Source organism: Lontra canadensis, unplaced genomic scaffold (genome assembly GCF_010015895.1).
Source record: "Lontra canadensis isolate GAN:19392208 unplaced genomic scaffold, GSC_riverotter_1.0 scaffold78, whole genome shotgun sequence".
NCBI lineage: Eukaryota > Metazoa > Chordata > Mammalia > Carnivora > Mustelidae > Lontra > Lontra canadensis.
In genome coordinates this window covers 4,976,366-5,003,732 of record NW_022631072.1, presented here as the reverse complement: position 1 = coordinate 5,003,732, position 27,367 = coordinate 4,976,366, and the positions used below count along the sequence as shown (strand labels likewise).

At 42.6% G+C, this 27,367-nt stretch overlaps 1 protein-coding gene across 7 annotated transcripts in view; it reads left to right on the top strand.

Annotated features, from left to right (window-relative positions):
• LTBP1 (latent transforming growth factor beta binding protein 1) overlaps nt 1–27,367 on the top strand; it is a 398,263-nt gene that overhangs the window by 35,502 nt on the left and 335,394 nt on the right. For all 7 annotated transcript variants that reach the window (XM_032881895.1, XM_032881898.1, XM_032881896.1 and 4 more), the window contains exon 3: nt 8,864–9,161. In XM_032881895.1, the coding sequence (XP_032737786.1) occupies nt 8,864–9,161 (298 nt within the window). The remainder of the gene's footprint in view (nt 1–8,863; nt 9,162–27,367) is intronic.

Sequence of the window (27,367 nt, the reverse complement as noted above, 5' to 3'; positions counted from 1 at the left end):
GGCCGAGCTAGTTGGCAGCCTGACCTGGAAAGAGGACCTGAACACATGCACTTAACCACTGCCCCCCACCCCCCCGCACCCCTACCTGAGGTACTTCTCATGGGTGTCCCTAAAGATTAAAACCCACAAGGTTTAGTATATGTGTTGGTGTTTGGTTCACCTACCAGAAAATCCGGTGATGGGGAATTCTTCATTATTCCATGAGGCTGGATAGAAAAGGCATCAGGATGTTATGCTAATGTTTTTTGCTCTTGAGGGATTCGGAGGAAGCTGACCCAGAGACATTTGCAAGGCAAACACAGCATTTATTGGGGTTCGGTACAAGGGGCAGACAGAGTTAGACTAAAATGTGTGACCTCATGCTATGTTTCTTGTGATCTGATATCACATAGTGTTGTTGAATAATTTCAAAGGGCAGCTGGGAATTACTGTGAAGACACACACAGCAAAGCCATTTCTCACCTGCTGTCTCTGATCACAGAAGACACAGTGAGACTCACATTTCTCTGCGGGACACTTGCAGGAGACATGCTACAACTTGTCTGGAGAGAAAAGCGAGGGGGTAGAGAGTCATCCTGCTGGCCCTGTGTGGGCCGGGACGAGTTTTAAATATAACGAAGAGTTACTTTTTTAGAATTAAAAGCAGTAGAGGCTGAACCTCAGGGCATGGGTTATTTCCTAAAAATACAATCATTGAACTTTTAAAGAACATTAGGATCCGCTTGTCAACCGGAGTAGGAATCAAATAGGGAAGATATGGGCAAGTATTTGTTTAGGGTAGAACTTGAGAATTTGTTTCAAATGACAAAAAGCTGTTTTCAGAAGCTTGCTCTGGCCTCCAGGATACAGTAAAATTTTGTCGTATGTCCTCTTCACCCGTGTCAGCTTTCTGCAAGCCCAGGCTCTGCAGTCTGAGCTCATCATTGTCATGACGGCAGTTTCTGACTCTGACCTGCCTCGTCCTCGTGAGCCCCTCCTCACCCCCTGTGTAAGGAACAGGTGTTCACTGCCTTCAGTTCTTAATTGCCTTCTGTTGCATTGTTTTTTAGAATTTTTTAGAATTTTTTAAAAATTATTTTGATTTTGAAAAATAAAGTATGTAGAAAAGTACAAAGGGTACAGCCGTAAATCCCAATTTATATACTACACACAGCTATATAGGTAAGCTCGTTGTCTTTTTGCTACCCTTCTTTAAGAAAAAACCTCCAGTAAAGTGATTTATTTTCTTCTCTAGTATGTTCTGCTTCTAAGAGGTGATCACTGTCACGAATTTAGTGTGAATCCAGTACATTTTTATGCTTTTGTTGATTTCCTATGTCTATAAAAATGATTAGCATTTTATATATTTTAAAAATTGCATAGGGACGCCTGGGTGGCTCAGCTGGTTAAGCATCTGCCTTCGGCTCAGGTCATGATCCCAGGGTCCTGGGATCGAGTCCCACATCGGGCTCCTTGCTAAGTGGGGAGCCTGCTTCTCTCTCTGCCTCTGCCTGCTGCTCTGCCTGCTTGTGCTCTCTCTCTCTCTCTCTCTGACAAATAAATAAATAAATAAAATCTTTAAAAAAAATTGCATGGATACTTATTATCATATCAAAAAGAGTATCACAAGGTAGCATCATGTAATTTACTTTCTCCGTGAATGTTATTTTCAAGATCCCTCCATGCGGCTGGCTGTAGACCTGGATCATGATTTTACCTGCTGTCTAGTGTTTCATTGTGCAAATATACCATAGTTTATCAATGTCAGTACTTTCCTACTGTTCATGGTGTGCAGTGAACATTGCTTGAGTACATGACAGTCTAGAAGTGCAATTGCCAGCCCTTAGGGTTTTCACATTAGAACCTTACTGAATACTGCCAAATTGCTCTTTGCAGAGGTGAATGTAAAATAACCCATGAGCATTATGTAAGAGTTCCTTCTCCCTATATCTTTGCTAACACCGGGTGATGACAGACTTACTGCCAGTCTCTGGACTGTAGAACTGCATCCCAATGTTGTTTTGGTCTGCAGTTCTCTGATAATGGGAGAAGTTGAATATCTTTTCACATTTATTTGTCACTCCCATTTCATGATCTGTGAATAACTAATTCATATCTTTTGTCCATTTTGGGGGGCCTTTCCTTTGATTTTTAGGAATTCTTGATCTATCTGGTTATATCCTTTGTTAAATCTATCGCAAGTGACTTTGTCATTTGTCTTTCAATTTTGTATATAGTGTCTTTTAAATTATGTTCTAGTCAAGTTTGGGGCACCTGGGTGACTTAGTTGGTTAACCATCTGACTCTTGGTTTTCCTTCAGGTCGTGATCTCAGGATGTGAGATTGAGCCCCACGTTGGGGTCTAGACTGGGTGTGGAGTCTACTTAAGATTCTCTCTCTCTGGATATAGTCAGGTTCATCAATCCTTTTTGATTTTTACTTCCTGTTTCAGGTTTGAGAAATTCTTCCTTACCCCAAATCATGAAGAGATTCTGTCACATTTTCATTTAAAGTTTTTAAAGGTCTAAAATGTATATTTCTTATGTGGGTAGGGCTCAGATTTTAATTCCTTTAGATGAATGTCTGTTTTCCAACGCCATTATGTAGCTTTTCTACACAGCTTTTCTACAACGCCCAGTGCTTTTCTACAGATTTGTTGTGTCGCCATCTTGTCACAAGACTCTATGTTTTCGTCCATTTCTAAGCTTTATATTACACTGTATTGATCTGTTTATCTCTGAACCAGTTCCACATTATCGCTTATAATAGTTTGTAGAGTCTTTGTATTTACATAGACATTTTACTTAAATTGAAAATTTACTTAAATTGAAAATAATGATAAACTTGTGTCTTCTTTCTGGTTCTGAGACCTTTCATTTATTTTTCTTCATGTGTCCTGGTGGCTGGAACCTGCAACACAACATTAGCTATTGGAGGTTATGGTAGGCATTTAGACCTTACGTCTCCCATTTTGATAGGAAGGCCTCTACAGCTTCCTTATAGTACTTGCTGTAGGTTTTGGTATGCTGTTTGTTGTGGGATTTGGTGTAGGTACTCTTTACCAGAACAAGGAAATCCCCTTGTATTCCTAGTTGGCTAACAATTTTTGTTATTATGAGTAGTGATGGATTTTATTGGAAGACTTTCTGCATTCATTGGGATAAGTTCTCGTTTGATTTTTTTAACACGGGGAATTCCATAGACAGCATTTGCTGACATTAAAGCCATCCTGTATTTCTGGAATTCTGCTTGCTCTTCTGTTTTTCAAATACTAATATTTTATTTAGGTATTTTGTATCTGTGTTCTTAACTGATATGTGTGTTAGTTTCCTTTCATGTACTGTTCTTGCCTGATATTAACATTGAAGTCTTCCTATCCTCTTTATTTTTTTAACTTACATTTTAGTTAAACTACAGTGCAGTATTGGTTTCTGGAGTAGACTTCAGTGACTCAGCCCTTAAATACAACGTCCAGTGCTCATCACATCAGGTGTCCTTTTTTATTTATTTACTTATTTATATAAAGATTTTATTTATTTATTTGACAGACAGAGATCACAAGTAGTCAGAGAGGCAGGCAGAGAGGGAGGGGGGAAGCAGGCTCCCTGCTAAGCAGAGAGCCCAATGCAGGGCTCCATCCCCGGACCCTGGGATCATGACCTGAACCGAAAGCAGAGGCTTTAACCCACTGAGCCACCCAGGCACCCCAGGTGTCCTTTTTTAATACCTGTCACCCATCTAGCCCACCCCCCACCCACCTCCCTTGCTATCCTCTTTAAAGGAGTTTAATTCTGGGGACCCTGCTGAATGTCCTGACTTTGGTGGGGGCAGGATTGGGAATTTGCTCGCTACAGGTCCTGGCCTCCTGGTGTTCTGCCCTCTGCCCGTGCAGCTTCACCTGCTGGTGAAGGTTCAGAGGACAGTCTGTAGATCTCCAAACCATCTCCACGTACAGGCTCCTCACAGAAGGTCTTGTTTGTTTGTTTTGCATCTGAACTTCTTAGGCTAATCCCCTTAACATGCTTTTCCACTGGAGGCTTAGTAACTTATCACAGCTCTTACCGGAAGTGCATCGTGACGTTCTTTTCTGTTAGTCCTTCACCAGCTTGTTTCTGAGAGTCGCATCCCTTCAGAGTTCTTTTGGAACACATTGGGTCTGGGCTTCTGAAATAGTTTCTTTAAGAAAGTAGACTCCCCACTGAGCAGAGAGCTGGACGCGGGGCTCAATCCCAGGACCCTGAGATCATGACCTGAGCTGAAGGCAGAGGCTTCGCTGACTGAGCCACCCAGGTTAACCCAAGCGCGTGTTGTTTAAATGCCACTACGGATCTTCTACATTAGCAGAGTATATTCGAATACTGATTTTTGTTTAAAAACGTCTTTGGAGGATTGGAGATTTGATCAAAGATGCCACATGCAAATGAAGTCCGGAGGTGTAGACTGTAATAATGTAACAGATTAGGAGCGTACAGATTATATTCTTTACAGATGTCCTCAGATCACAGCATAATTTGGAAAGGAGTGGCGCTGCTTTCACACCAGTTAGTTGACCAAGATGCAGTTAAAGCTGCCGTCCTAGGCTGCAGAAGGTTCTGCATGAGCCCATTACCTGACCTCAGTGGATAATGTAGTTTGGGAAATGAGAAAACTTGTTGGGAGATGATTAATGATGTGCGGCCGTACATGGGGACTGTGATAGGAATGATGGGAGGGGATGGGAGTTTGGGCGATGAACAGGTCGTGGTAGGAGTGGGCAGGCATTTGGGAAGGACTTCGGAGAGAAGGAGGACGTTCTACACAAGTCAGAGCTTGCGGGGCCTGTGTTTTAGGACAGGGCACCGTGTGCAGAAGCAAGCAGTGGTGGGTTTCTGCAGAAACCGGCCGACGGCAGTGGGGGTAAAAAGGGGGTCGGGGCAGGTGTAGAGGGTCTTAAATGTGTCTCATGGGCAGCTAACAATGCTGAAAGCTTTTGAATGAAGGAGAAAAAGTCCAAAGAGCTGCATTTTACGAAACCCAGTCTGTCAGCAAGTCTGGATTAGGATTTTGCTCAAGTTTGGCTGCACATTGCAATTACCTGGAGACTTTAAAAAAGCAAAAAGCAAACACCAGAACTGATGTCTGGGCCCCTCCCCCAGAGATTTTGGTTCAGAGCCTGGCGTTACCCTTGGTTTTGAGAGTTTTAAAAGCTCCCCAGGCAATTCTAATGTGCGGCTAAGCCTGAGAACCAAGGCCCAAGCTGCTGGTAAGATCTTGATGTAGTGTTTACTCATTGTGTTGAACCACTTATGGCTGGGCCAGTGCAGAATCCACTGGTGGAAAAAGTATTTTTAAAGTGCTTCTGTAACATTTATTTATAATACTCCACATACTTGAGTCCTTGGTTAGAATAACCGTTTTTTTACATTGCCTACAGATTTTTACATTGGAAGTAAATGGTGACAAATAAACTTTTGGAAGGGACCTATAATCATCTTGGGAATTTGGTCCTAGGGAAAGTTTTTAAATTTTTTTTGCATTAAAAATAAAAGGGCAACAATGTAAAACAAACACATTTATCACAGCAAGAATTCAATAAAATAAATGCAACTATATGTGAAAACACCAAATTTGCCCTTATAAAAATATACCTCCTAATGTATGGAATTGTTGAGCCACTATATTGTACACCTGAAGATACTATAACACTGTATGCTAATGATAGTGGAATTAGAAAAAAAAAAAATCCTCAAAAACTGGCTGGTGGAAGAGTGCCAGTTTCCAAACACTTTATGTCTGTCCATGGTTTTCACACTTGACGATGCATCTGCCTCATGTAGAAGACAGACTGAGGGACTGCAGTTTCCAATTCGCGGGCCCCGGGGCGGCCCGAGAATGTGCATTTCTAGAGGGCTTCCGCATGCGGCTGCTGGTCCAGGCACCACGCTTTGGGAAGCGAGAACCACGCCTGCGTGAGGTCCTAGTTCCAAGGAAAATGGCTTGATAAAATGTGGTTGCAAGACATGAGTTTTGCTTTTCTTTTCATGTCAGGTGAGGGGCTTATCTTGGCAATTAGGGACTGTATCCCCCGAACTCCCTGCCCCAGGTTGAGCCAGCCCCCACTGTCTGCGTGCTCCAGGAAGCTGCTTCTAGAGCCTTCCTGGGGTAGGTGGAAGAGAACATTGTCTAGTCGTTCTCCTTGCTCTTTCAACATTTACTGTAAAAGGGTGATAGTGTATCCAGAAACATTACTATATAATACGTTCTTTCTCTTACAGTAGAACATTTTTTGTAAATTTGTTGAAAATTCTTTCCCTGCCTCCCATACTCTACCAAACTTGAAGAATTAAAAAAAATCTCTACCCTTCTCTACTTCCGATCCATCCACGTCCTCCTCCTAAAGGCAGGCTCTTGTTGTATACGCTCAGTGGTATTTTGGAAGATTACACGATTGGCCTCTTTCTAGGTACCAGCTTTTGTCAGCTGCTCTGTGAAGCCTTCCTGCTAGATGAGGGGACGTTTGCAGTACACCTTGGTTGGGAGGAGAAGCGGAAATCATTCTCAGATGTTCAAATGAAACATGTTTCTAATTGAAAGCATGAAGAGAATGTGTACGTGAGAGTGCCTGGGGGGTGATCTCTGGTACAGGCGCAGCTTGGAAAGCCCAGTCCTGTTCTCCCTCGTGGCTACTTCTGTTCTCTCTGGGTGGAGCCCATTTCCATTCTTGTGACATTCCATAAATAACCGTGGTGGAGAAGGGACCCAGTGGTCATCAGTTGGCCAAGAAAATGCTGATAAGTTAGAATCCTGAACACTGAAGTGCATAGTTTTGGGCTTTGAATTTTAGAAGCCTAATTTGGTAAGAGCTCTTCAGGACCATTTTAGAAAAAAGCAGTTACTGCCTTCCTCTTGCCCCCAAACACGTACAGGTGCAGAGGCCAAGGTTAAATAACTTTCCCCAAGGTCATCAAAGGAGTTGACTGTGTTTTTCTTTGCTTTGTAAGAATCCTTTTCCACTTTTGGAAAACCTGTCAGCCTAGTATTCTGACACTTGATGGTCATTTCTTATCATTATTTGCTATAACTAATATGAATCATATTGTAGGACAATGGGAAAAGTATCTTCTCTCTTTTATAGAGGATCAGGAGGTTGAAGGGCTTTTAGGTCTTGGTCATTCGGCTTCTCCATAACTCAGCCTCCTCTGGTTCATGTCCCTCATCTATTTTGTAAAAATTCATGTGGACTGAATCCGGCATTGAATTTTATGGAGATTTGTAGTGTGATCTGCCTGAGGACCAAGAGTTAAAGTTAAAAGTGGACTGATAAAAAAATCAGTTGGCGTAAATCAGAGCCTTTGGACAAATAAAGAAGAAACTGAAGGAATCCTGTCCATCAGCCTATAACATCAACCTAATACACCTAATAAAATTTAAGTCCGTAACCGCTAAACTCCTCTAGTACCTTGCCTGCGATGAAATCCACTTACCTCCGGTCAGTGATTCGGAATACGTGCATCCTATTGGATAGGAGATAAAGAGCTCATTTCTTTTTGGTTGCCTTCCCTTGTAACATGAGGCATGGTGTACAGGGCACTGGCTTTTACAAACAAAAGTATGAAAGTGTACGTTGTATGCTTCTCAATTTGTGCGTCCTTCTGCCCTGTAAAAACAAGAAAGTGGGTTGGACTACATTTCTCAGTCACTCCAAGCTCTGATAGCTTATGTCAGATGAAGTCTGTTGCACCTTTGGGGGTTTGAGGTGGAACTTGTTTTTTTGTTTTGTTTTGTTTGTTTGTTTTTCTGCTGAGTCTTATTTGGATACCTAAAATTGACACAGAGCACAGTTTAAGAAGGGCAAAGCATTTTCTTAAGTTTTTCCTTTGTTTCTGATGCATTTCTGAGCGGCGCTGTGATAGAGTGGTTAGGAATGATGATGTTGTAGCCCGGTCACTTGGATTCAATTCCCAGCTCTTCTGTTTATTCACAATCGTGTGACCTTTGGCAAGTTACATAACCCCTGGGTGTCTGTTTCTTCCAACAGTTACATAGGCAAAATAAAACATCTACTTACAGTAATTGCCGGGGGATTAAATTCGTTGATACCTCATGAGAACAGTGCCTAGCACAGAGAAAGTCATTAATAAATATGAGCTATCATCATCGTTGTCATTGCCATCTTGTTTTGTCTAAAAGTATTTTTTGTTTTTGAGAGGCAGTGTGAGTGGTAGTGGGAGAAGGACAGAGAGAAAGAACCTAAATCATGTTCCTGACACAGGGCTTGAGCTCACAGCCTTGAGATTATGACCTGAGCCCAAACCAAGAGCTGGAAGCTTAACCAACCAAGCCACTAAGGCACCCCTCCATCGCGGGTTTTTTTTTTTTTAATTTTTTTAAAGATTTTATATATTTATTTGACAGAAAGACACAGTGAGAGAGGCAACACAAGCAGGGGGAGTGAGAGAGGGAGAAGCAGGCTTCCTGATAAACAGGGAGCCTGATGTGGGGCTCGATCCCAGGACCCTGGAATCATGACCTGAGTCCAAGGCTGCTGCTTAACTGAGTGAGCCACCCAGGTGCCCCTCCATCATGTTTTTAAATACAGTTTTATTTTTTGGGGGAAAAATACTGGTGCTAATGTGAGGGCTTTGGAAGAATTTGTGAAGTCTACAAAACTTTTCTTTTTTAAAGATTTTATTTATTTATTTATTTGACGGAGAGAAATCACAAGTAGGCAGAGAGAGAGGGGAGAAGCAGGCTCCCCTCTGAGTAGAGACCCTGATGCGGGGCTCGATCCCAGGACCCAGAGATCATGACCTGGGCTGAAAGCAGAGGCTTTAACCCCTGGAGCCACCCAGGTGCCCCTACAAAGCTTTTCTTCAAAGTCGTGTCTTCTGTTGTCTTTCTGCAGCAAGCTGTGTTCCACCGTGCCAGAATGGAGGGATGTGTCTCCGGCCTCAACTCTGTGTGTGTAAACCGGGGACCAAGGGCAAAGCCTGTGAAACCATAGCTGCCCAGGACACCTCGTCACCAGGCTTTGGAGGGCAGAGTCCCGGGGCTGCTTCCTCCTGGGTCCCTCCTGAGCAAGCAGCAAAGCGCACTTCACTGAAGAAGGGAGACAGTCTACCACGAGTCAGTCCCGTTGCCCAGATGACCTTGACCCTCAAGCCGAAGCCTTCAGTGGGACTGTCCCAGCAGATTCATTCTCAGTGAGTGTTTCAGCTTGCCTCCGCTCAGGAGCACCTTCATTATTGTCCTGGATGCATTGCTTTCAGTCACTCCGCTTGTTCTGCACAATTTGCTGAAATCACTTGGATAATAATGTCTTCTCTTGCCTTAAGGTTTACACATCAAGTCTCTTAAACATGTTTGGTGGGTGTGTTTAGTCTCTGCGGGGAAGACTGACCATAAACATAAACCAAAGCCTTAGAGAGGACTCGGGGAATCAAGGTGGGACAAGGATACCAAAGATAGCTATTTGTGATGCAGTCCTGAGTTAAAAAATTCTTCTTTTTTAGCGGGGCGGGGGAGGTATCTAGAGTTTTGAAATAATTTAAGAAGAGAAACAGGAGGGAAGTTTGCAAAGACACATGGAAATGGCAGGAACGCCGTGCTGCTCAGATAAGGTATTCAAGTGAGCGGGAGCCCTGGGAAAGAGCATTTCTCAACCTCGGTAGCAGGTTAAGTGTCTCTTCTAGTAACACCATGTTTACATCCCAGTTGCCACCCAGGTCCATTTTTGGTGAATGAGCTTGTGTTCTATTTAGGGGAACGTGGTGGTTTTTTCTTAGCGTTTGGAAGTAAGTGCCATTCTGCACACAATGAGGACTCCTGGATAAGACTGCTTATCCGCGCCCTCCTCTGAGCTGCCGGGGGAGCAGCTCCTCACCGCCCAGCGGCTTTACATCCATTGTTTCCTTCTAATTAGCTCCTCGACACGGATAACAAGACACAGAATGTACTGCAACTCTCACTTGTCATTTGTCTAGGAATGTAAAATACAGGAAGTTCTCCACTTGAAAATGGGCTTGACCCAGCGGTTCATTTGTAAGTCATTGCTGGGAATTTGGAATACTTTCCCCCCCGGAGACAGCTTCCACATGGTGACTGGTATCCAGGCAGCCCACAGGAGTTATTTAATCTGCTAGTATAGATGAAATTACCCTAATTTATACTTCCCCTTCAAGTAGGCCACCTACTGTCCCAACTGAGTGGGGTCCTCATACTTTTTCCTCTTTCTTCTTCTTCTTCTCTTCTCACCCTTCTGTTTTTCTTTCATTTTTCTCTCTAATTCTTCTTGTCCTTCTGTTCTACCATGATAAGCAGATGTGGGGGCTAGTTGGAAAGCTGACCACGTTGCTAGCATTTCCTTTGGAGAACGCAGCCCGCGACAAGGATTGGCAGGTCCAGCGAATCCGTAGTCATGGCTCACTCTGTGTCAGGGACTCTTTCAAGTGCTTTGCCTATATTCTGAATTTACAACTCACAGGGACCCCATAAGGTGGGTACTATGATGAACCCCATTTTACAGATATGGAAACTGAGGCTGTACAGAGTGGTTATGTAATATGTAACCCTTAATAAATGGATAATATTCACACGTTAGGGTTTAGGTAGAGGCAGTTAGGACTCGGCATCTGTGCCCTGAAGTAGAGGGTGGCAGCTTTTTCTGCAAAGGGCCAGGTAATAAATATTTTCAGCTTTGTGATGGCTTCTGTTGTAGCTTCTCAACTCTGCTGTTGTAGATGCGGCCACAGACGACGTGTAAATGAACGGGTGTGACTGATCCAGTAAAACTTATTGATAGACACTGAAATTTGAATTTCATATAAATTTCACATGTCACCCCGTATTCTTCTTTTGTTTTTTTTCCCCCTCAGCCATTAAAAAAATGTAAGCGTATAAGAATTCTTAGCTTGTGGGTCATACCAAAACAGGCTGTGGGCCAGCTTTGGCCTGTGAGCTGTGCTTTACTGACCTTTTCTCTAAAAAGATAATGGTGCTTTTTTGGGCCGGAACGTGGATGGAACTGTGTGTCCTTGAAATGAAACAAAGCTTTGATGATCTCCTAGCTAGACATCTCTCTTCCAGCATTGGTCTGGATCTTAAAAACAAAGAACAATTCCGTGTAGAGCCATGCCTTGGCAATCAAGAGTCAGGTTACTGTGCATTGCAATTATTTTTTTCTTGCGTTACTACTTACATAAACTGTGAAGTAATTTACAAGCGATAGTATTCATCTTGAATATCACCGTCTCCTGTTACAGTTTGACCTTCTGTGATGTGTATATATAGATTGTTAGTAAGAACCATATGTCAGAAGTCAGATAAAGGAGGAACTTTTTCTTTCTTTTTTTGGTAGCAGCCGTATAATTTAGACAAGAATGTTGTGAGTCAAAGAGGTGGCTAAGGTTTCAGCTCAAACACGGCTTTGGAAAAATAAGTCAGTAGATAAATTTGCTTCAGAGCCTTCATCTGCTGAATGAAGACACTTTTTACCCTGGTGTTGTTACAGGGTGTGTGTGCGTGGGTGTGCCTCCAGTGTGCTTTTGGGTAAGGAGAAGGGATAGCCTGAGGCACTAGCAATTCTGACAGTTTCTTAATAAACTTTTATAGCTTGCCCTGTTAGCTGGGCACTGCAAGGGGTACTAAGAGGTACACGATCCAGTTCTGCTTTTAAGGAACTTTTGAAATGATCGTTGAGCTGTAACTTTCGAGGGACGCAAAGGCAGGGGGGCAGCTGGCCCGTGGATGATTTTAGGTAATGACCGAATCACCTAAAACCCAATTTAATCAAACCGCCGAAGAACACCTATGATAGGACCATTTTCTGCTGCTTTTGGGAGATGTAACAATTCTTAAGTTAGCTTTTCTTTTCTTTTTTTTTTTTTTTTTTAAGATTGCCTACTTTAGGGGAGTTTCAAGGTTTTGTGTTATTTTAATCTACTGAGGGAGGAGATTGATTAAGCCCCCTTGAGGTGCTTGTAGACATAAAGATAGCTAAAATATCAAAATGTGTATTTAGTGTTCTACTCATTCTGTGGCATCTGAAGCCCTTCAGTCTTGATCCTTTATTCCCCAAGCTGTTAACTGAGCACATGCTAGGTACCACACATGCTGGGTACAGAATGAGCAGATAAACAAAATGTGTGCTTTCCTGGAGTTTAGGGTCTCCAACGAGGGAGACAATTGCACTTGGTGTAATTAAACCATTATGACAAGTGCTGTGGTGAAAATTGCAGTGAGGGGCCAGGAGTGCTGGGTGGGTGCAGGGTAGGACGGCATGGGGGCTCTGGTGATCTTAATAGGCTGTTAGGGAAAATCCTACTGAGATGATGACCTTCAAGCAAAGGCCTGAAGGAAGTGAGAGCATGAACCCTGAAGAAGGGTATGTGCTATTACTTACCCACTGCTGTGTAACAGATCACCTCAAAACTCCACAGCCTAAAGCAGTAAACATTTATTGTCTGACCGTCCCTGTAGATGAGGAACCCCAGAGAGTTGTGGCTCAGTGTCTTTCATGAGGTTCCATTCCACAAGGGCGGCTCAACTAGGGCTGGAGTTTACTCACTCCCCTGACTGTTAGAAGGAGGCTTCCCTTCCTCTCAGCACGGAGCTCTCTGAGATCCGCCTGAGGGTCCTCACAGCAAGGCCGCTGGCTCCCTCCAAGATCAGCGATCCCCTGCTGGAGAGAGCAAGGAGAAAGCCACAGAGCCTTTGTAGTCTTTAGCCTTGAAAATACACACCTTCACTCCCAGTGTATTCTCCTCATTAGGAATGAGTCTAAGTCAGATGTAGCCTCAAAGGGAGTGAAATTAAGCTGCTCTGCCTGAAGGGACAAATATCAAAGAATTTTAGGATGAATTTTAAAAAGACCACATTTAGGATATGATTGGATTGGAACTTGATCTAGATGTAGACCAGTGGTAATAAAAGGTTGTAAGGATTTGTTGAAAAACCAAGTTAAACACTTAAGATTTTAACAAAACAATTCCAAAAATCTACGACAAAGCAAAATAGAAAAAAAGAAAGGAATACAGAGGGAAACTATAGTTTAAAAAAGGCTTAAGAAACATGCTAATTAATCAAAATGTTTGGCCTATGTCTATCCTGATTAAAAAAAAAGTGTAGAGGTGCCTGGGTGGCTCAGTGGGATAAAGCTTCTGCCTTCGGCTCAGGTCATGATCTCGGGGTCCTGGGATCGAGGCCCGAGTCGGGCTCTCTGCTCAGCAGGGAGCCTGCTTCCCTTCCTCTCTCTCTCTCTCTCTGTCTCTCTGCCTACTTGTGATCTCTGTCAAATAAATAAAATCTTTTAAAAAAATGTAAATAAAAGCAAAAAATGATGTATAGGCGAATCATGAAAATACTGACATTGACCGGAAACTTAGTGGTAGCAAAGGATGATTGTTGAATTGGGGGGCTGTGATGAAAACATTATAGTTCCGTAAGGAGAATGATGTTAAAAAGAATTCGCAGATGAAATCCCACGCCGTCTGAGCTTTTTTTTTTTTTTAAAGATTTTATTTATTTTTTATTTATTTGGCAGACAGAGATCATAAGTAGGCAGAGAGGCAGGCAGAGAGAGAGAGAGAGAGAGAGGAGGAAGCAGGCTCCCTGCTAAGAAGAGAGCCTGATGCGGAGCTCGATCCCAAGACCCTGGGATTATGACCTGAGCTGAAGGCAGAGGCTTTAACCCACTGAGGCACCCAGGCGCCCCACCGTCTGAGCTTTGATTGAAATTATTCAGTGGGTTGAGGTGTAGAGGCAGTGAGATTGGCCATGAGGGGATAATTATTGAAGGGGGATGATGGGTCCCTGAGGGTTTCTCACAGAGCTCTATTTTTGATGTTGTAACAACAATGATAGAACAAACCAAGAGAAAATTTCAAGTGGGAGGAACGTTGTGATTTTTTTTTTCTGCCTTAGAAAATTAATCTGGCTGTAGTGTTTGCAGTGGATTAGCCAGAGAGGTCACTGGAGGATGGCTCTGTAACAGGTGTGAGGAAGGACGTGGACTCAGGAGTGCCTGTACGTGAAAAACCTTGACATGGCGTGAAGTGTGGGAGGCAGAGGTGAAGAGAATTGGGTGTGATCCAAGCTTGGGACTGTGGGAGGAAGGTGGGATACAGAGGTCTTCCCATCCTGCTGTTTTTGAAGGTTTCTTCTGTAATATCATGGGTCTCCAGGGTCTTTGAAGTGGTTGATCCTTGGTGAATTGATGGTCTCTGACAGAGCTTTATGGGTGAATAGCTGGGATCATTCTCTGTTCTCTTCTGTCAGGGACGAAACGCAAGTGGGTGTCCATGGTTCACGGCAGGACACTTGAGCAGCTCTTGGTTTCGAAAGACCCCGGCCAGGGCATTCTGGCAGTAGTCACTGCTGTAGATGGTCGTTTCATTCGTGCTTTTCATGGAAGGTGTTCATTATTACGGTGTTACTTTTTCCAGTTTTGGCAGGCCACATCACAGCTACTCTGTGAGCTAAAGAAAAGACCAAAGGATGCCTCCTCCTCCTGTATGCAGATTTTGGCTGCCACTTCCAATTCTTTGAACTTCTTCTTGACCTTGGGAAATTCCGTATTAACGTTTCGGGTTACTCTCAGAGCGTATCCTATAGATGTTATCTGCATACGGCGCTCAATGTCTTTGTCGGAGAATTGCCATTGTTAGGTCACCCGTGCACCTCTAGTGTCTGTCTTTGGTCCTCTATGCAAAAAGGTGTTAATGTTTATAAGTTGTGGTGGGGAGATTCCACAAAGGAGCAAAATTCAAAATTGTTCAGCGTTCCAGAACTTTTTCATCACCTGTCAGTGTCATTATTCACGTATATGTTGAAGTGACCCATAAAAGTTTGCTGTCAGTCCTCTGCGTTGCTCACTGAGACTGTTTGGACTTGTGTAAAATGTCTGTCTTTATCCTTGTTAATCATGATGGATGTTACAGGCACTGACCATGGAACCACACGGGGAGGTTGTGAGGGCCAGTCTTTAGCTGCTGATGTCTTTTTGTCACTAGAGAGGGTTGGTACAAATGACCGCTGCTTTGCCAAGTGGGAGCTGTTATCTCTGTGGTATAAAGAGGAAGCACTTTTGCAGGAGACACTGTACCCAGTCCCCTCTCTTGGAGCTTGAGAAGGAAGTCTGGTTTCACTCAGGATATGGATGTCAGATCTATCTGGGGAGCTCACATGTGTCTCATCTTCTTTTTTCTTCCCTGATGATGGCAATTTTCATCATCTTGTGGTGTCCTGATGTTAGAGAGGATGGTGGTTAGTTTCCCTGGAAAAATCCTGTCTTGTCTCAGTCCAGGTGAGGGGGACTGCATTTATCTAATGACATTAACTTTCCCTCTTTTTCATTCTCTTCTTCCCAGGGATGTGGTGTGAAGAGAAAGGAAGCAAATGAGCCAATGTTCTTTTAAAAGACAGGAGCAATTCAAATGCATTCTATATTTATCAAGTGAGCTCATAGTATGCCAGATATTTTCTAAATATAGGCAAGGCCCTTTAGAATCCACATTGACATGATGGGTTCCACTTTCCAAGTTCTTGAGAACTCAATACTTTGCATTTACTGTGGGTTAGTGGATAGGAGGCAGTGCTGAGTGATGTCTGTGCCGGGGAGAAGAGGGTGCTATGCTGTCCTTTATCTTTGCCCCATTCTTACCTTCCTGTCACTGTGGTTGTGAGTCTTTAAAAAAAAAAAAGTCCAAACCCCCAAATTATATGCCATGATATCTATAAGCTTGGGGGGCTGAGTGTAATATTCTTTCTTTCCAGTACTTTCTCCTACTTAACAGCAACAACAACAATGAAATGTAAGCTCCTTCCCTTTATTTGGGTTTCCTCATGCTACCTGGAAAGCGGGGTGGGGGGGCTCATTATAAAACTACACCAACAGGGTGCCTGGGTGGCTCAATTGGTTGGGCGACCGCCTTCAGCTCAGGTCATGATCTCATGATCCTGGAGTTCCAGGATCGAATCCCACATCAGGCTCCCTCCCCAGCAGGGAGTGTGCTTCTCTCGCTGACCTCTCTCCTCTCATGTTCTCTCCTCTCATGCTCTCTCTCTCTCTAATAAATAAGTAAGAAAAATTAAAAAACAAAACAAAACTACACCAACAGTTAAAACTTTGGGGAGAAGTTTTAAACTTTTTGTAGCATAATAATTGAGATTGGGATCTTACCTAAACTTATGAAAGAAGTCAAGGAAATGTCAGTACTTGAATGGGCAGTTTCCCCAAATGATCTCTCAGCCTAGAGGTGGGAGACCTTGCTCAGTCTTGACCCTCACCCGCTACTCTGCTGATTGTCCCACGGGGCTCCTTTCTGTGCTTCCTCTACCCCCCGTTATCATAACACTCACTACACAGTTTTTCATCTCTTTATCGCCATAGGTACACAGAAGGGCTTTGATAAATGTTGAATACATTTTTTTTAGTTTTTTTCTAGAGGAAAAAAAATAAGGTCTAAGTCCTTGTGTGAGTATTGTCTCATGAATACCTACTTGTATTGCAAGGAGTTACCTTTTGCTCTTGGAATAATGCTCTTTGCCTTTGTAAAGCCCTGAATGCTTTGCAGAGTACTTTGCATTCCTGTTGTGTCTGATCTACCTAACATGTCTATGCAATGAAGGTCTTGATCCTACGTGATGGGGTGAGAGAAAAGGCAGAGTGGCAGAAAGTTGATGAAAAGGAACTCAATGCAAGGATTTTAGTGTACGTTTTATGACACTGTAGGGATGGGTTGAGAACTCATTGTTTGAACCAGTGATTGCTTTTATCATTTTATATGCGTATTTAAACTTAAATAATTGAAGTTTAATTGAGATCACATACATAGAGTTCACAAATCAAAAGTGCATTAAGCCTAGCGATTATCCCAAAGTGATAACACTCTCCCACGTCAGAGTAGAACATGCCAGAACCACATAAGCCCCCATGTTCCTAGATCTGCTGTCTCCCTCCTTCCCAAAGGGAGTTGCTGTCTTAACGTCTAACACCAGAAATCCAGCTTTTCAAACAGCATATCTATTAACGAATCATATAGTGCATGTTTTTTCACCCCTTGTTATGTCTCAGATTCGTCTGTGTAGTTGTGTGTGGCTGGGGTTCACAGGGCCAGTGCCAGAGACTACTGGATGTTTTGAGTTTTTCTAGTTTTTGATTCTTGGGAATAAGGCTGTGGAGATGGGTATGTGTGGGAATTCCGGAAGATGACCTTCATGAATTCATCAGAAAAACACACCCAATGGGACATAACCTTGTCAAGGTTTGAGAAGGACTTTATGAGCCATTGTACAGTGTGTGCTCATATTAGGATCATCTGTTGGTCAGCACTATTTTGTTTGTCAGCACTTAGGGAAAATGGTGAGGTGAGATGGTGTTTGAGGCCCTGGAAGCAGGGCACCTTTTCTCCTAAGTGGGACTTGGCAGGAGGATGGAACTGTGGGATGGGGATGGGAGAGGGAGGGGAGGGGAGGTGACTTGTGCATTGCCCTGCCTGCACCCACTGAGTCCCATGAGGAAGGCTGCGCCAGGAGTAGTTTCGAGATAGAACCAGCAGCTGGCTGGGTTTAAGTTCTGGTGAAAGGTACATAAGGAATTGGAAACTCAAAAATGTGCAGTTAAAAAGGGCAGGTGTGCAACGATGTGGATGGAACCAAAGGGTATTATGCTGAGCAAAATACGTCAATCAGAGAAAGACAATTATCATATGATCTCCCTGATATGAGGAATTTGAGAGGCAGGGTAGGGGGTTTGGAGGCTAGGGAAGGAAATAATGATGCAAGATGGGATTGGGAGGGAGACAAACAATAAGAGACTCAATCTCACAAAACAAACTGAGGTTTGCTGGGGGGTGGGGTGTTAGGGAGAGGCTGGTTGGGTTATGGACCCTGGGGAAGGTATGTGCTATGGTGAGTGCTGTGAAATGTGTAAGCCTGATGATTCACAGACCTGTACCCCTGGGGCAAATAATACATTATATGTTAATAAAAATAATTTTTTAAAAAAGGGCAGGTGCTAGGATAGAATTTGCTTTCCAGTTTCATTGTTAGAAATCAGGATTTTGTTTCATTGTTTTATGCTGTCCCAGTTCTCTTTCATCTGCCTCTTCCTTCTTCCACTTTTAAGGACACTTGTAATTATATTGGGCTCATCTGGGTAATTCAGGATAACTTTCCCCATCTCAGAGTCAGCTGATTAACAGCCTTAACTTCATTTGCAACTTTAATTTCCCTTTGCCAGGTACCCTAATATATTGACAGGTTCTGGATGTGGGCATCTTTGAGGGGCTTGGTAAAATTATTTTGGTAATAATGCTAAAGCCATTATTCTGACTTCCAGAATATTTTCTTAAGGACTCAGCCTTGTTTTTGTGATCTTCCCTGATATTCAAGAGTGAGCCATAGTCACAAGGGATAGTAATCATCAAGGCACCTTTCCATTAATAACATAGCCAGACCTTATGACTCTGATAAAAGTTAGATTTAAGCATTTCACATAGATTGAAGAACTAAATGTAGCCCCCACTGTTCTCTGAAATCTTGGGACCAGCACCCTCAGGCACGTGGTGACTGGAAGAGGGAAAGACCAAGAGCCTAGAGCTGTCCAGGAAGCAGGAGGGGCCCTGGTTCTCCTTATGCCCTTAGCCTTGTGGAGCTGGCATTGAAAAATCAACACCAGTCACAAACAAGTACTTTTCGGCATACAACAGCCCCAAGTACTAGACAAGTGGCTTGGGGGCTCTGATTGCAGTGCTCTTGGTTGGGGGGTAGGGGGCGGTTAGGAAGGGGTGGGCAGACATGTAGAGGAGAGGGGAAAGAGCCAGGCATGTCCCTTCCTTCCACAATTCGACTGGAGCCCTTGAGCCTGATAATGAATTCCCCATAGGATTATTTTGTGTTAAAATAAATTTGTGCACCAGGAATGAATTAGTTGTCCAAGGACTTGTTGCAGTTGCTGATGGAACTGGGATGGAAACACACGTGAATCCCCTGATAAGCAGTTGGGGCCGATTGCAAATGGTGGACACATGGAACCCATGAGCTTTAGCCCTGGCCTGCGTGGCTGATCCGAAACCGGAGAACGATTTTTAGAGCCTGACTTTGGGTGTTGCCTAGATTACAGTAAAAATCCTTCTCTGCATTTGGATATGTCTGGCATTCCATAGATACTGCCCATGAATCCTTCCAAGGTGCCACTAGGGTTGCACTAAATCCTTTTTCCTTGTTTTCCTTGGCTTAACAGTTTATGTTCAAGCAGCTTGTAGACTAAAATTTAAGACTAAACTTTTATAGCTGTTCTCTGCCCCAGCATTGCCTGGGATCAGAATAAAGAACCTGTTAAAAATAAATAAATAAATAAAAAGAACCTGTAAGACGTACGTCCTCTGTGAGGGAGGTGATGAGCACAACTCACGTTATAAAAAATAAGCCTAAGAAGGAAATGAAAAAACAAGTTCATGTGTATGGTAAACCTGCTTAGAGTTAGTATGTTTTCGCTGTGGCTCTCAAGGTTGAGTATATTTTTGACCTTTTTATCTGTTCCTTGAATGCGTTAGAGATGACCTAGCAAAAAGAGCTGATCCTGTGGTCCCAGAGGCAGGAACTTCGAAGTGGAAAGAATGTCTCCTTAAACCCTGTGGAGAAAAGAAACCCTGGATTTCACCAACCCAGGGAAAAATGTCTGTCATTTTTCAGGACTGCTATTTCTGGACAAGATGTTTATGTGTTTGTGCAGGATAGCAGGAGGAACCGGGAAGACTGGATGAAATTAAACCGTGGATTGGGGAATGTTCCTGTACCCACTAGAGTTAGGTGGATTTTCCCATGAGTAGGGTGGGGAGGCGCTGGCTGGCCCTGTATCCCAGGTGCCTGGGATTTTATCAAGTATGAAGTCTGGTCTACAACTGGAGGATCTTTTCAAAATACAAGTCTCATCTTGCCTTGCTTCACATAAGAGCCTGCCATGGCTTCTCAGTGCTCTGAGGAGAAAGATGAGTTCTCCCCTCTTGGGACTTCAGACTCCCTGGTCTCATCTTGCACACTATCCCCTAGTTGTCATCATGCACAGGCACTTGCCTGTCACCATGTCCCAGGCAGCTCCTTAACCCTGTCCAGCTCCTTCCTGGCACATTGTCTGCCCGCAGTCTGCCCCACTCCCTCGCCCGTGTTCCTCTTCCCTGCTAACACCTGCTCGTTTTCCTGCTTTCCATTTTCTCAGGGAAGCATTCCCTGACACCTCTGTTACTCCCTCAAAGATGCTGTCATGACACCATTTCCCCATCCCCTCCCTTCACAACATTCATTTCAGTTTGTGTGATTTACTCTTCTTGGCACAAGGCTTCCTTGGTGAATGAATAAATGCAGGTGATACTTGGACGGCTCTGGATCCAGAGGTTTGGCCATGCAGGAATGCAGATAGTAGCCCATCGGCTAAGCTGCCTCAGTTTCCTCGAAGTAATCTGAAGAGACCAGTTTAATGAGTCAATGAGGAGAGGAGGCAAAAAGTGACTCCATCACCCCCCACCCCATCTTGGCCAACACTTCCGCCCCAACACCCCATTCTTTGGTGGTGCTTCTAGGTGACGGTAGGACCCACTTGCTGTCTATCTCTGACAATTACAGATTCTGTTTAGTTCTCCGGATCATCTCTTCTTGGCCTTTGCAAAGTCAGGTCTTCTCATTCCTTGCACTTCTTCAAATGCCAACAACTCCTGAGAGACACGTTAGCAAGTAGAAAAGGGACCGCTAAGCCCAGGCAGCCAGTTTCTTGGGAAAATGACTGAAATGGACACTGAAAATCCATTTTATGAGCTTGAACTTCCTAGTCCTCATGAGTATTTAATGGAATATTAATTGATTTGCACCTTGATGGAAGATTGGGTGCAGTTCTCAAAAGCAAACAGGGAGGTGCAGGCAAACTTAAATATTTTTCATTTAGAGTTATTTTTCACTTAGACTGAAACCATTTTTCACTTAGAGTTCCTGTGGTTCCAGAGTACATGATTCATGGAGTTGGCAAGGAAATGCCAGGAAATATTTTATCAATATCAGTGTCTTTGAAAAGAATTACTCCTGGGACGCCTGGGTGGCTCAGTCATTAAGCATTTGCCTTGGGCTCAGGTCATGATCCCGGGGTCCTGGGATCGAGCCCTGCATCGGGCTCTCTGCTCTGTGGGAAGCCTGTTTTCCCCCTGTTTGTGTTCCCTCTGTCGCTGTGTCTTTCTCTGTGAAGTAAATTTTAAAAATCTTTAAAAAAGGAATCCTGGTTATTTGTCCCTTTTGAGAGTTATTTGATGAAATGGGAAATGGAACAAGAATGCATTGGGTACAACCTTTTTTCCATCAAACATCTTCATCCAGCACAGATCATAAAATTTTATAACATAAAAAGATGAATGTCTTGCCCAGAGTCACGTGGGTGGGTAGTAACAGAGCTGTGACTTGAACCCGACCACTTCTTAGTCTGCATTCTTAGTCTACATTCTCCTTGCTGTTTTTTATTTGCCATTGTCAGACTCTTGGCTATCAAAGTGTAGGAAAAAAATTTGCACAGCGTATTTGAAGCCGAAAACCTAAAAAAGATAGAGGGGTGATGAAAAATTTGAGTCATTTCATGAATTTTCAAGTAAAACACTGTTGTTTGACAAAAAGTTGTCTATTTTTTAAACAATCAAGGTTCACTTACCAAAATGTGTCCTGTCTTAAGAAAATGTGACAGTTACTTTCTTCTTTATCTTAAGTTACCAATATAGAGGCTGTTTTCAAATCCTTAAAAAGTTATTGGACTATCTGCCACAGATACAGAATTTACTTTTTAAAAATTCTCCTATTATGGCTTTTTTTAAAAAAAAGATTTTCTTTATTCACATTAGAGATAGATAGAGCATGGGCAGGGGGAGGAGCAGAAGGAGAGGGAGAAACAGACTCTGCACTAAGCGGGCTTGGGAAGACCCACGTGAGGCTCAATCCCACGACCCTGGGATCATGACCTGAGCTGAAATCAAGAGTCACACTCTTAACCAACTGAGCCACCCAGACGCCCTTCATCTTCAGGCTTTCTTGACGTAGGCATCACTTTTATTGCTTGTGAAGCACACCGCTTTTATTCTTTGCCGGATGTTGGTGTTTTGCCAAGAGCTGGTATTTGGGGATTTGATGGACAGAGTCTAAAGTGAGACATCATTCTTCCTTAATTTGTTCAAAGCCTCTTTCTGCAGCAGCTAATCCTTCCTAATTATATTTCTAGGAAGGATGTTCTTAACTCCAAGACGACATGGACATTTTGAGATGATTAAGATGCACTTCACTGAGAAAAGGAATTTGAAAGGAAATGCTTTCTGTTTCCCATACCTCACTCAGGAAGTACAACAGCCATTCACCTTCTAGGCGCTCCATGAAACTCTCCCCTTTCTGTTCCTCTTCCGTTCCTGTAGCTCCTCTTTATCTCCTGGCTTCATGAAGCTATTTTGAAGGAGAAAAACAGGATTCCTTAAAAAAACCCCATGTCCATGAGTGAGGCAAGCACTTCACCACTTAATTGCCTTCATGTCTTGAAAGGTGACTTGTGAATGTAAATAGTTGGAGAATTTAGTGTATTAGAAATGCTTTATATAAGGTTGAAACACTTTGCCATCTCCTTGATTTTCTTTGTTGCCATATTGCTTTGTATTACTGGAAGGCAGTGATTTTTATGTGAAGAATAAATAGATTAGTGTTGTGTGTATTAGATCATTTCAGATCCTTGATATTTTGAACAGAGTATGTGTGGTCACTGATAAAACAAATGAACGATAGTCTGTAGAGCATTAGTGGTTCTGAATATTCCTAAGGAGTATATCTTATCACATTGCTCACAGGTTAATTTCAGTTTGTTTTTCTTGTTTTTTTTTTTTTTTTTTTTTTTTTTTACTGAGGTTGAACAGTTTCCAAATGTTTATTAGCCCTTTGTGTTTTTATGTATAATCTGTTAACATTCTTTATCCCATTTAAATTTCTACTTGCATAGAATTTCTATGTAATTTCTAGAAATGTTCTTTTTTAATTTGTAAGAGCTTTTTTAATATTACAGATCTCTTTGTGAGACTTTTTAAAAAAAAAGATTTTATTTGAAAGAGAGAGCATGAGTAGAGGGAGGGGCAGGGAGAGAAGCAGACTCCTCTCTGAGCAGGGAGCCTAACATGGGCTCTATCCCAAAACTCTAGTATCATGGCTTAAGCCAAAGGCAGACACTTAACTGACTAAGCCACCCAGGTACCCCCTTTTTTGTGAAACATTTCAAGAACTCTCAAAGTTCGGGGGGGCTTGTATGCAAAGAATGTTATTAGTATCTACTGAATTTTTTATTCCCTAATTTGGAAGAAACTTCTTAAACTGAATTTTTGAAAACTGCACTCACCTGGGAGGACAAGAATACAATCAATGACTCGGGTAATGTATTTTAGAATACTTCAGTCCTATGGGAGGCTTGTTGGTTGACACAAATATAAATCTTTAGGTACTATTGAACCATCTCAATTTTCAAGATGGTTAAGCTTGTATAGTTCTTAGTGTATTTTTAACTCGGTTGCCTTATCCCAGGTTCACCATAGTGAAGATAGAAACTCTGTTCTCCCCACCTCTGCAGTACAAAAATAAATGTACTATAATTGTTTCATTTAGTCTGTCAATAAATAGTGAGTGCCAACCATATGCCAAGTACTGTTCTAGGCATTCCGGTTGGAGGATCAGACTAACATATTGATAATAAGGGATAATACGGTATTGACTGGTAAATTAGGTAGTATCTGTTACAGATTCTAGTGGAGAATAAGGAAGGGGGCCATCAGTAGGGACTGGAGTAAAGGAAGACTTACTAGAATCTGGAGGACTTCAAAAGTGAAGGGGAGGCTGGCCTTTATTTTTTTATTTTTAAAAATTTCATTAACATATGTATTATTTGTTTCAGGGGTACAGGCCTGTGATTCATCAGTCTTGCATAATTCACAGCACTCCCCATAGCACAAACCCTCCCCAGTGTCCATCACCTTCCCACCCCATCCCTCCCACCTCCCTCCACTCTAGCAACCCTCAGTTTGTTTCCTGAGATTAAGAGTCTCTCATGATTTGTCTTCCTCTCTGGTTTCTTCTTGTTTCATTTTCCCCTCCCTTTCCCTGTGATCCTGTCTTGTTTCTCAGATTCCTCATTTCAGTGCAATTATATGATAATTGTCTTTCTCTCATTGACTAATATCCTCTAATTCTAAACATATTGTTGCAAATGGCAAGATTTCAGGTTTTTTGATGGCTGCGTAATAGTCCATTGTCTATATATACCACATCTTCTTTATGCATTCATCTGTTGTTGGACATCTGAGCTCTTTTCATAGTTTGGCTATTGTGGACATTGCTACTATACACGTTGGGGTGCATGTGCCCCTTTGGATCACTACATTTGTATCTTGGAGTAAATACCCAGTAGTGTAATTGCTGGGGGGGGTAGCTCTATTTTCAACATTTTGAGGAACCTCCGTGCTGTTTCCCAGAGTGACTTCACCAGCTCGCATTCCCACCAACAGTGTAGAAAGGTTCCCCTTTCTCCTCATCCTCGCCAACACCTGTTGTTTCCTGACTTGTTAATTTTAGCCATTCTTACTGGTGTGAGGTGGTGTCAAGGGGCTAGTATCCAAAATCTATAAAGAACTTGTCAAACTCAATACCCAAAGAACAAATAATCCAATCAAGAAATGGGCAGAGGACATGAACAGACATTTCTGCAAAGACGACATCCAGATGGCCAACAGACCCATGAAAAAGTGCTCCACATCACTCGGCATCAGGGAAATACAAATCAAAACCACAGTGAGAGGCTGGCCATTACGTAAAGGATATGACAGGATGGAAGATATGGTGGAAGCGAGTCTCTGATTTCCATAGGACAAGTGGAAGATTGATCTATTTGGGGGGAATTGAAGAACAGTAGAAAGTGAGATTGGATGGACAGATCCAGATTCTGGCAGGCCTTGACAGTTGGGGAGAGTGCCATCGAGTGGGGCTGTGAGAAATGGGGAGGTGCTCCTGAAGAAGAAGGGTAAGATTACCTGTGGGGAGCCAGGTCAGACTAGTACTGTGGAAATGTAAGAACAGCCCAGGTGGTTGTTGCACAGGTGAGAGAAAGGTTCCTGTGGGAGCAGGCCTTGTAGCCCATCTACTTCTCACAGTGACTTCTGGAATCTAATTTTCTTTAAAAAATAGAAGGGGTGCAGACTAGCAGTCCAGAAAACCCTTCCTTTGGTTTCAGGCTAAGGAGTTATGTAGAGTCTAATGTTTATCTCTCTCTCCCTAGATACATTAAGTCAAAGAATCTGTCATCTTAGCCACTTTAGGAAAGGAAGACGGGGGGTTGTCTTTGAAAGCTTTCTTTTTTCTTCTTCCCTTCTGCCCCTGGATTCAAGTTCATGGACCTATAATCAGAAGCAGATTCTATTTCCTTCTGTGTTGATCAAACTAACACTCTTCTGAATGCATTTGGTGACCATTTGTCATGCTCTGTAGAAAAGTCAGGGTCTCTTTTTTCTTTTTCAGATGTTTCAGACTCCCGTTTTCTACCTTTACCTTTGTTGGCTCTACGGCTTTTACCCTGGTGTGTTATCTTTGCTCCTTCCAGTATAAGTCTCTGTGTATCTGCTCTGTGGTTTTTGTGCTATGCTAGGAGTGCTCAGCTCACTAACGTTCCCCCTCCAGTAGGTGATTGAACTCCCACATTGTTTATGATGTCATTACTGATCGCTAAAAAGTGAGCCTTGGCTACTTGGGCATGTGTACACACACACAGGTGTCTAGTAGCCTACATGATGATTGGCTCTAGATATCTTTCTAATTGGATTGCATTATCTGGTTTCTAGTTGGATTGTATTCTCATTAGTTGTTTTTGAAAATAATGTAATGAAAAGAACAGTAATTAAAATCTGAAACAGATTTCATTATTTATTTTATAATGTTAAGTCATAAATTTTGTTTCAGATTTCACTTATGTCTGTTGTTTAGCTTAGATATGGAGGGCCTAGGGGTTGTTAGGAAGGTTTTTTATTTGCTCTGGGAAGTAATTGGTCTAGCCCCAGGTTACCTGAGAGTAATGCTAGTATTGTCTTTCACAAAAATCAAGAAATACTTTCCAAAGCCAGTGAAGAAATACTGTGCTTCTCTTAAAAAATACCTTGTATTTATCACCTTTATATTCAGATTAATTTAGGATGTTCATTAAAGCATAAGGATTTTCTCCTAATTTGAAGGGATACATGCACCCCATGTTTATAGCAGCATTATCAACAATAGCCAATAATGGAAAGAGCCCAAATTTAAAGAAGATGTGGCACACACACACACACACACACACACACACACACACCACAGAAGAATATTACTCAGCCATAAAAAAGAATGAAATCTCGCCATTAGCAATGACGTGGATGGAGCTAGAGAGTATTATGCTAAGTGAAGTAGGTTCGAGAAACACAAATACCATATGACTTCACTCAAGTGTGGAATTTAAGAAACAAAACAAAGGAACCTCTTACAGACAAACAAAGAAACAGACTCTTATGCCAATTTTTTTTTTATTATTATGTTCAGGTAGCCACCATATAGTACATCATTAGTTTGTGACGTTGTGTTCAGCAGAGCATTAGTTGCTTATAACACCCTGTGTTCATCACCACACGTGCCCTCCTTAATACCCATCACCTGGTTATCCCATAACCCGACCCCTCTCCCTTCTGTAACCCTAAGCTTGTTTTCCAGAGTCCAGAGTCTCTCATGGTCTGTCTCCCTCTGTGATTTCTTCCCATTCAGTTTTCCCTCCCTTCCCCTATGGTCCTCCATGCTATTCCTTATGTTCCACATATGAGCAAAACCATATGATAACTGTTTTTCTCTGCTTGACTTATTTCACTCAGCATAATCTCCTCCAGTCCTGTCCGTGTTGATGCAAACGGTGGGTATTCATTTTTTCTGAAGGCTGAGTAATATTCTGTTGTATACATAGACCACATCTTCTCTATCCATTCATCTAGTGAAGGGTATCTTGGCTCCTTTCACAGTTTGGCTATCGTGGACATTGCTGCTGTGAACAGTGGGGGTGCGTGTCCTCCTTTTCACTATGTTTGTATGTTTGGGGTAAATACCTTATAGGGCAATTGCTGGGTCATAGGGCAACTCTGTTTTTAACATCTTGAGGATGCTTTCCAGAGTGGCTGCACCAGCTTGCGTTCCTACCAACAGTGTCAGAGGGTTCCCCTTTTTTCCACATCCTTGCCAACACTTGTTTCCTGTCTTGTTAATTTTTGCCATTCTAACTGGTGTAACGTGATGTCTCATTGTGGTTTTTATTTGTATTTCCCTGATGGCTAGTGACGTTGAACATTTTTTCATGTGTCAA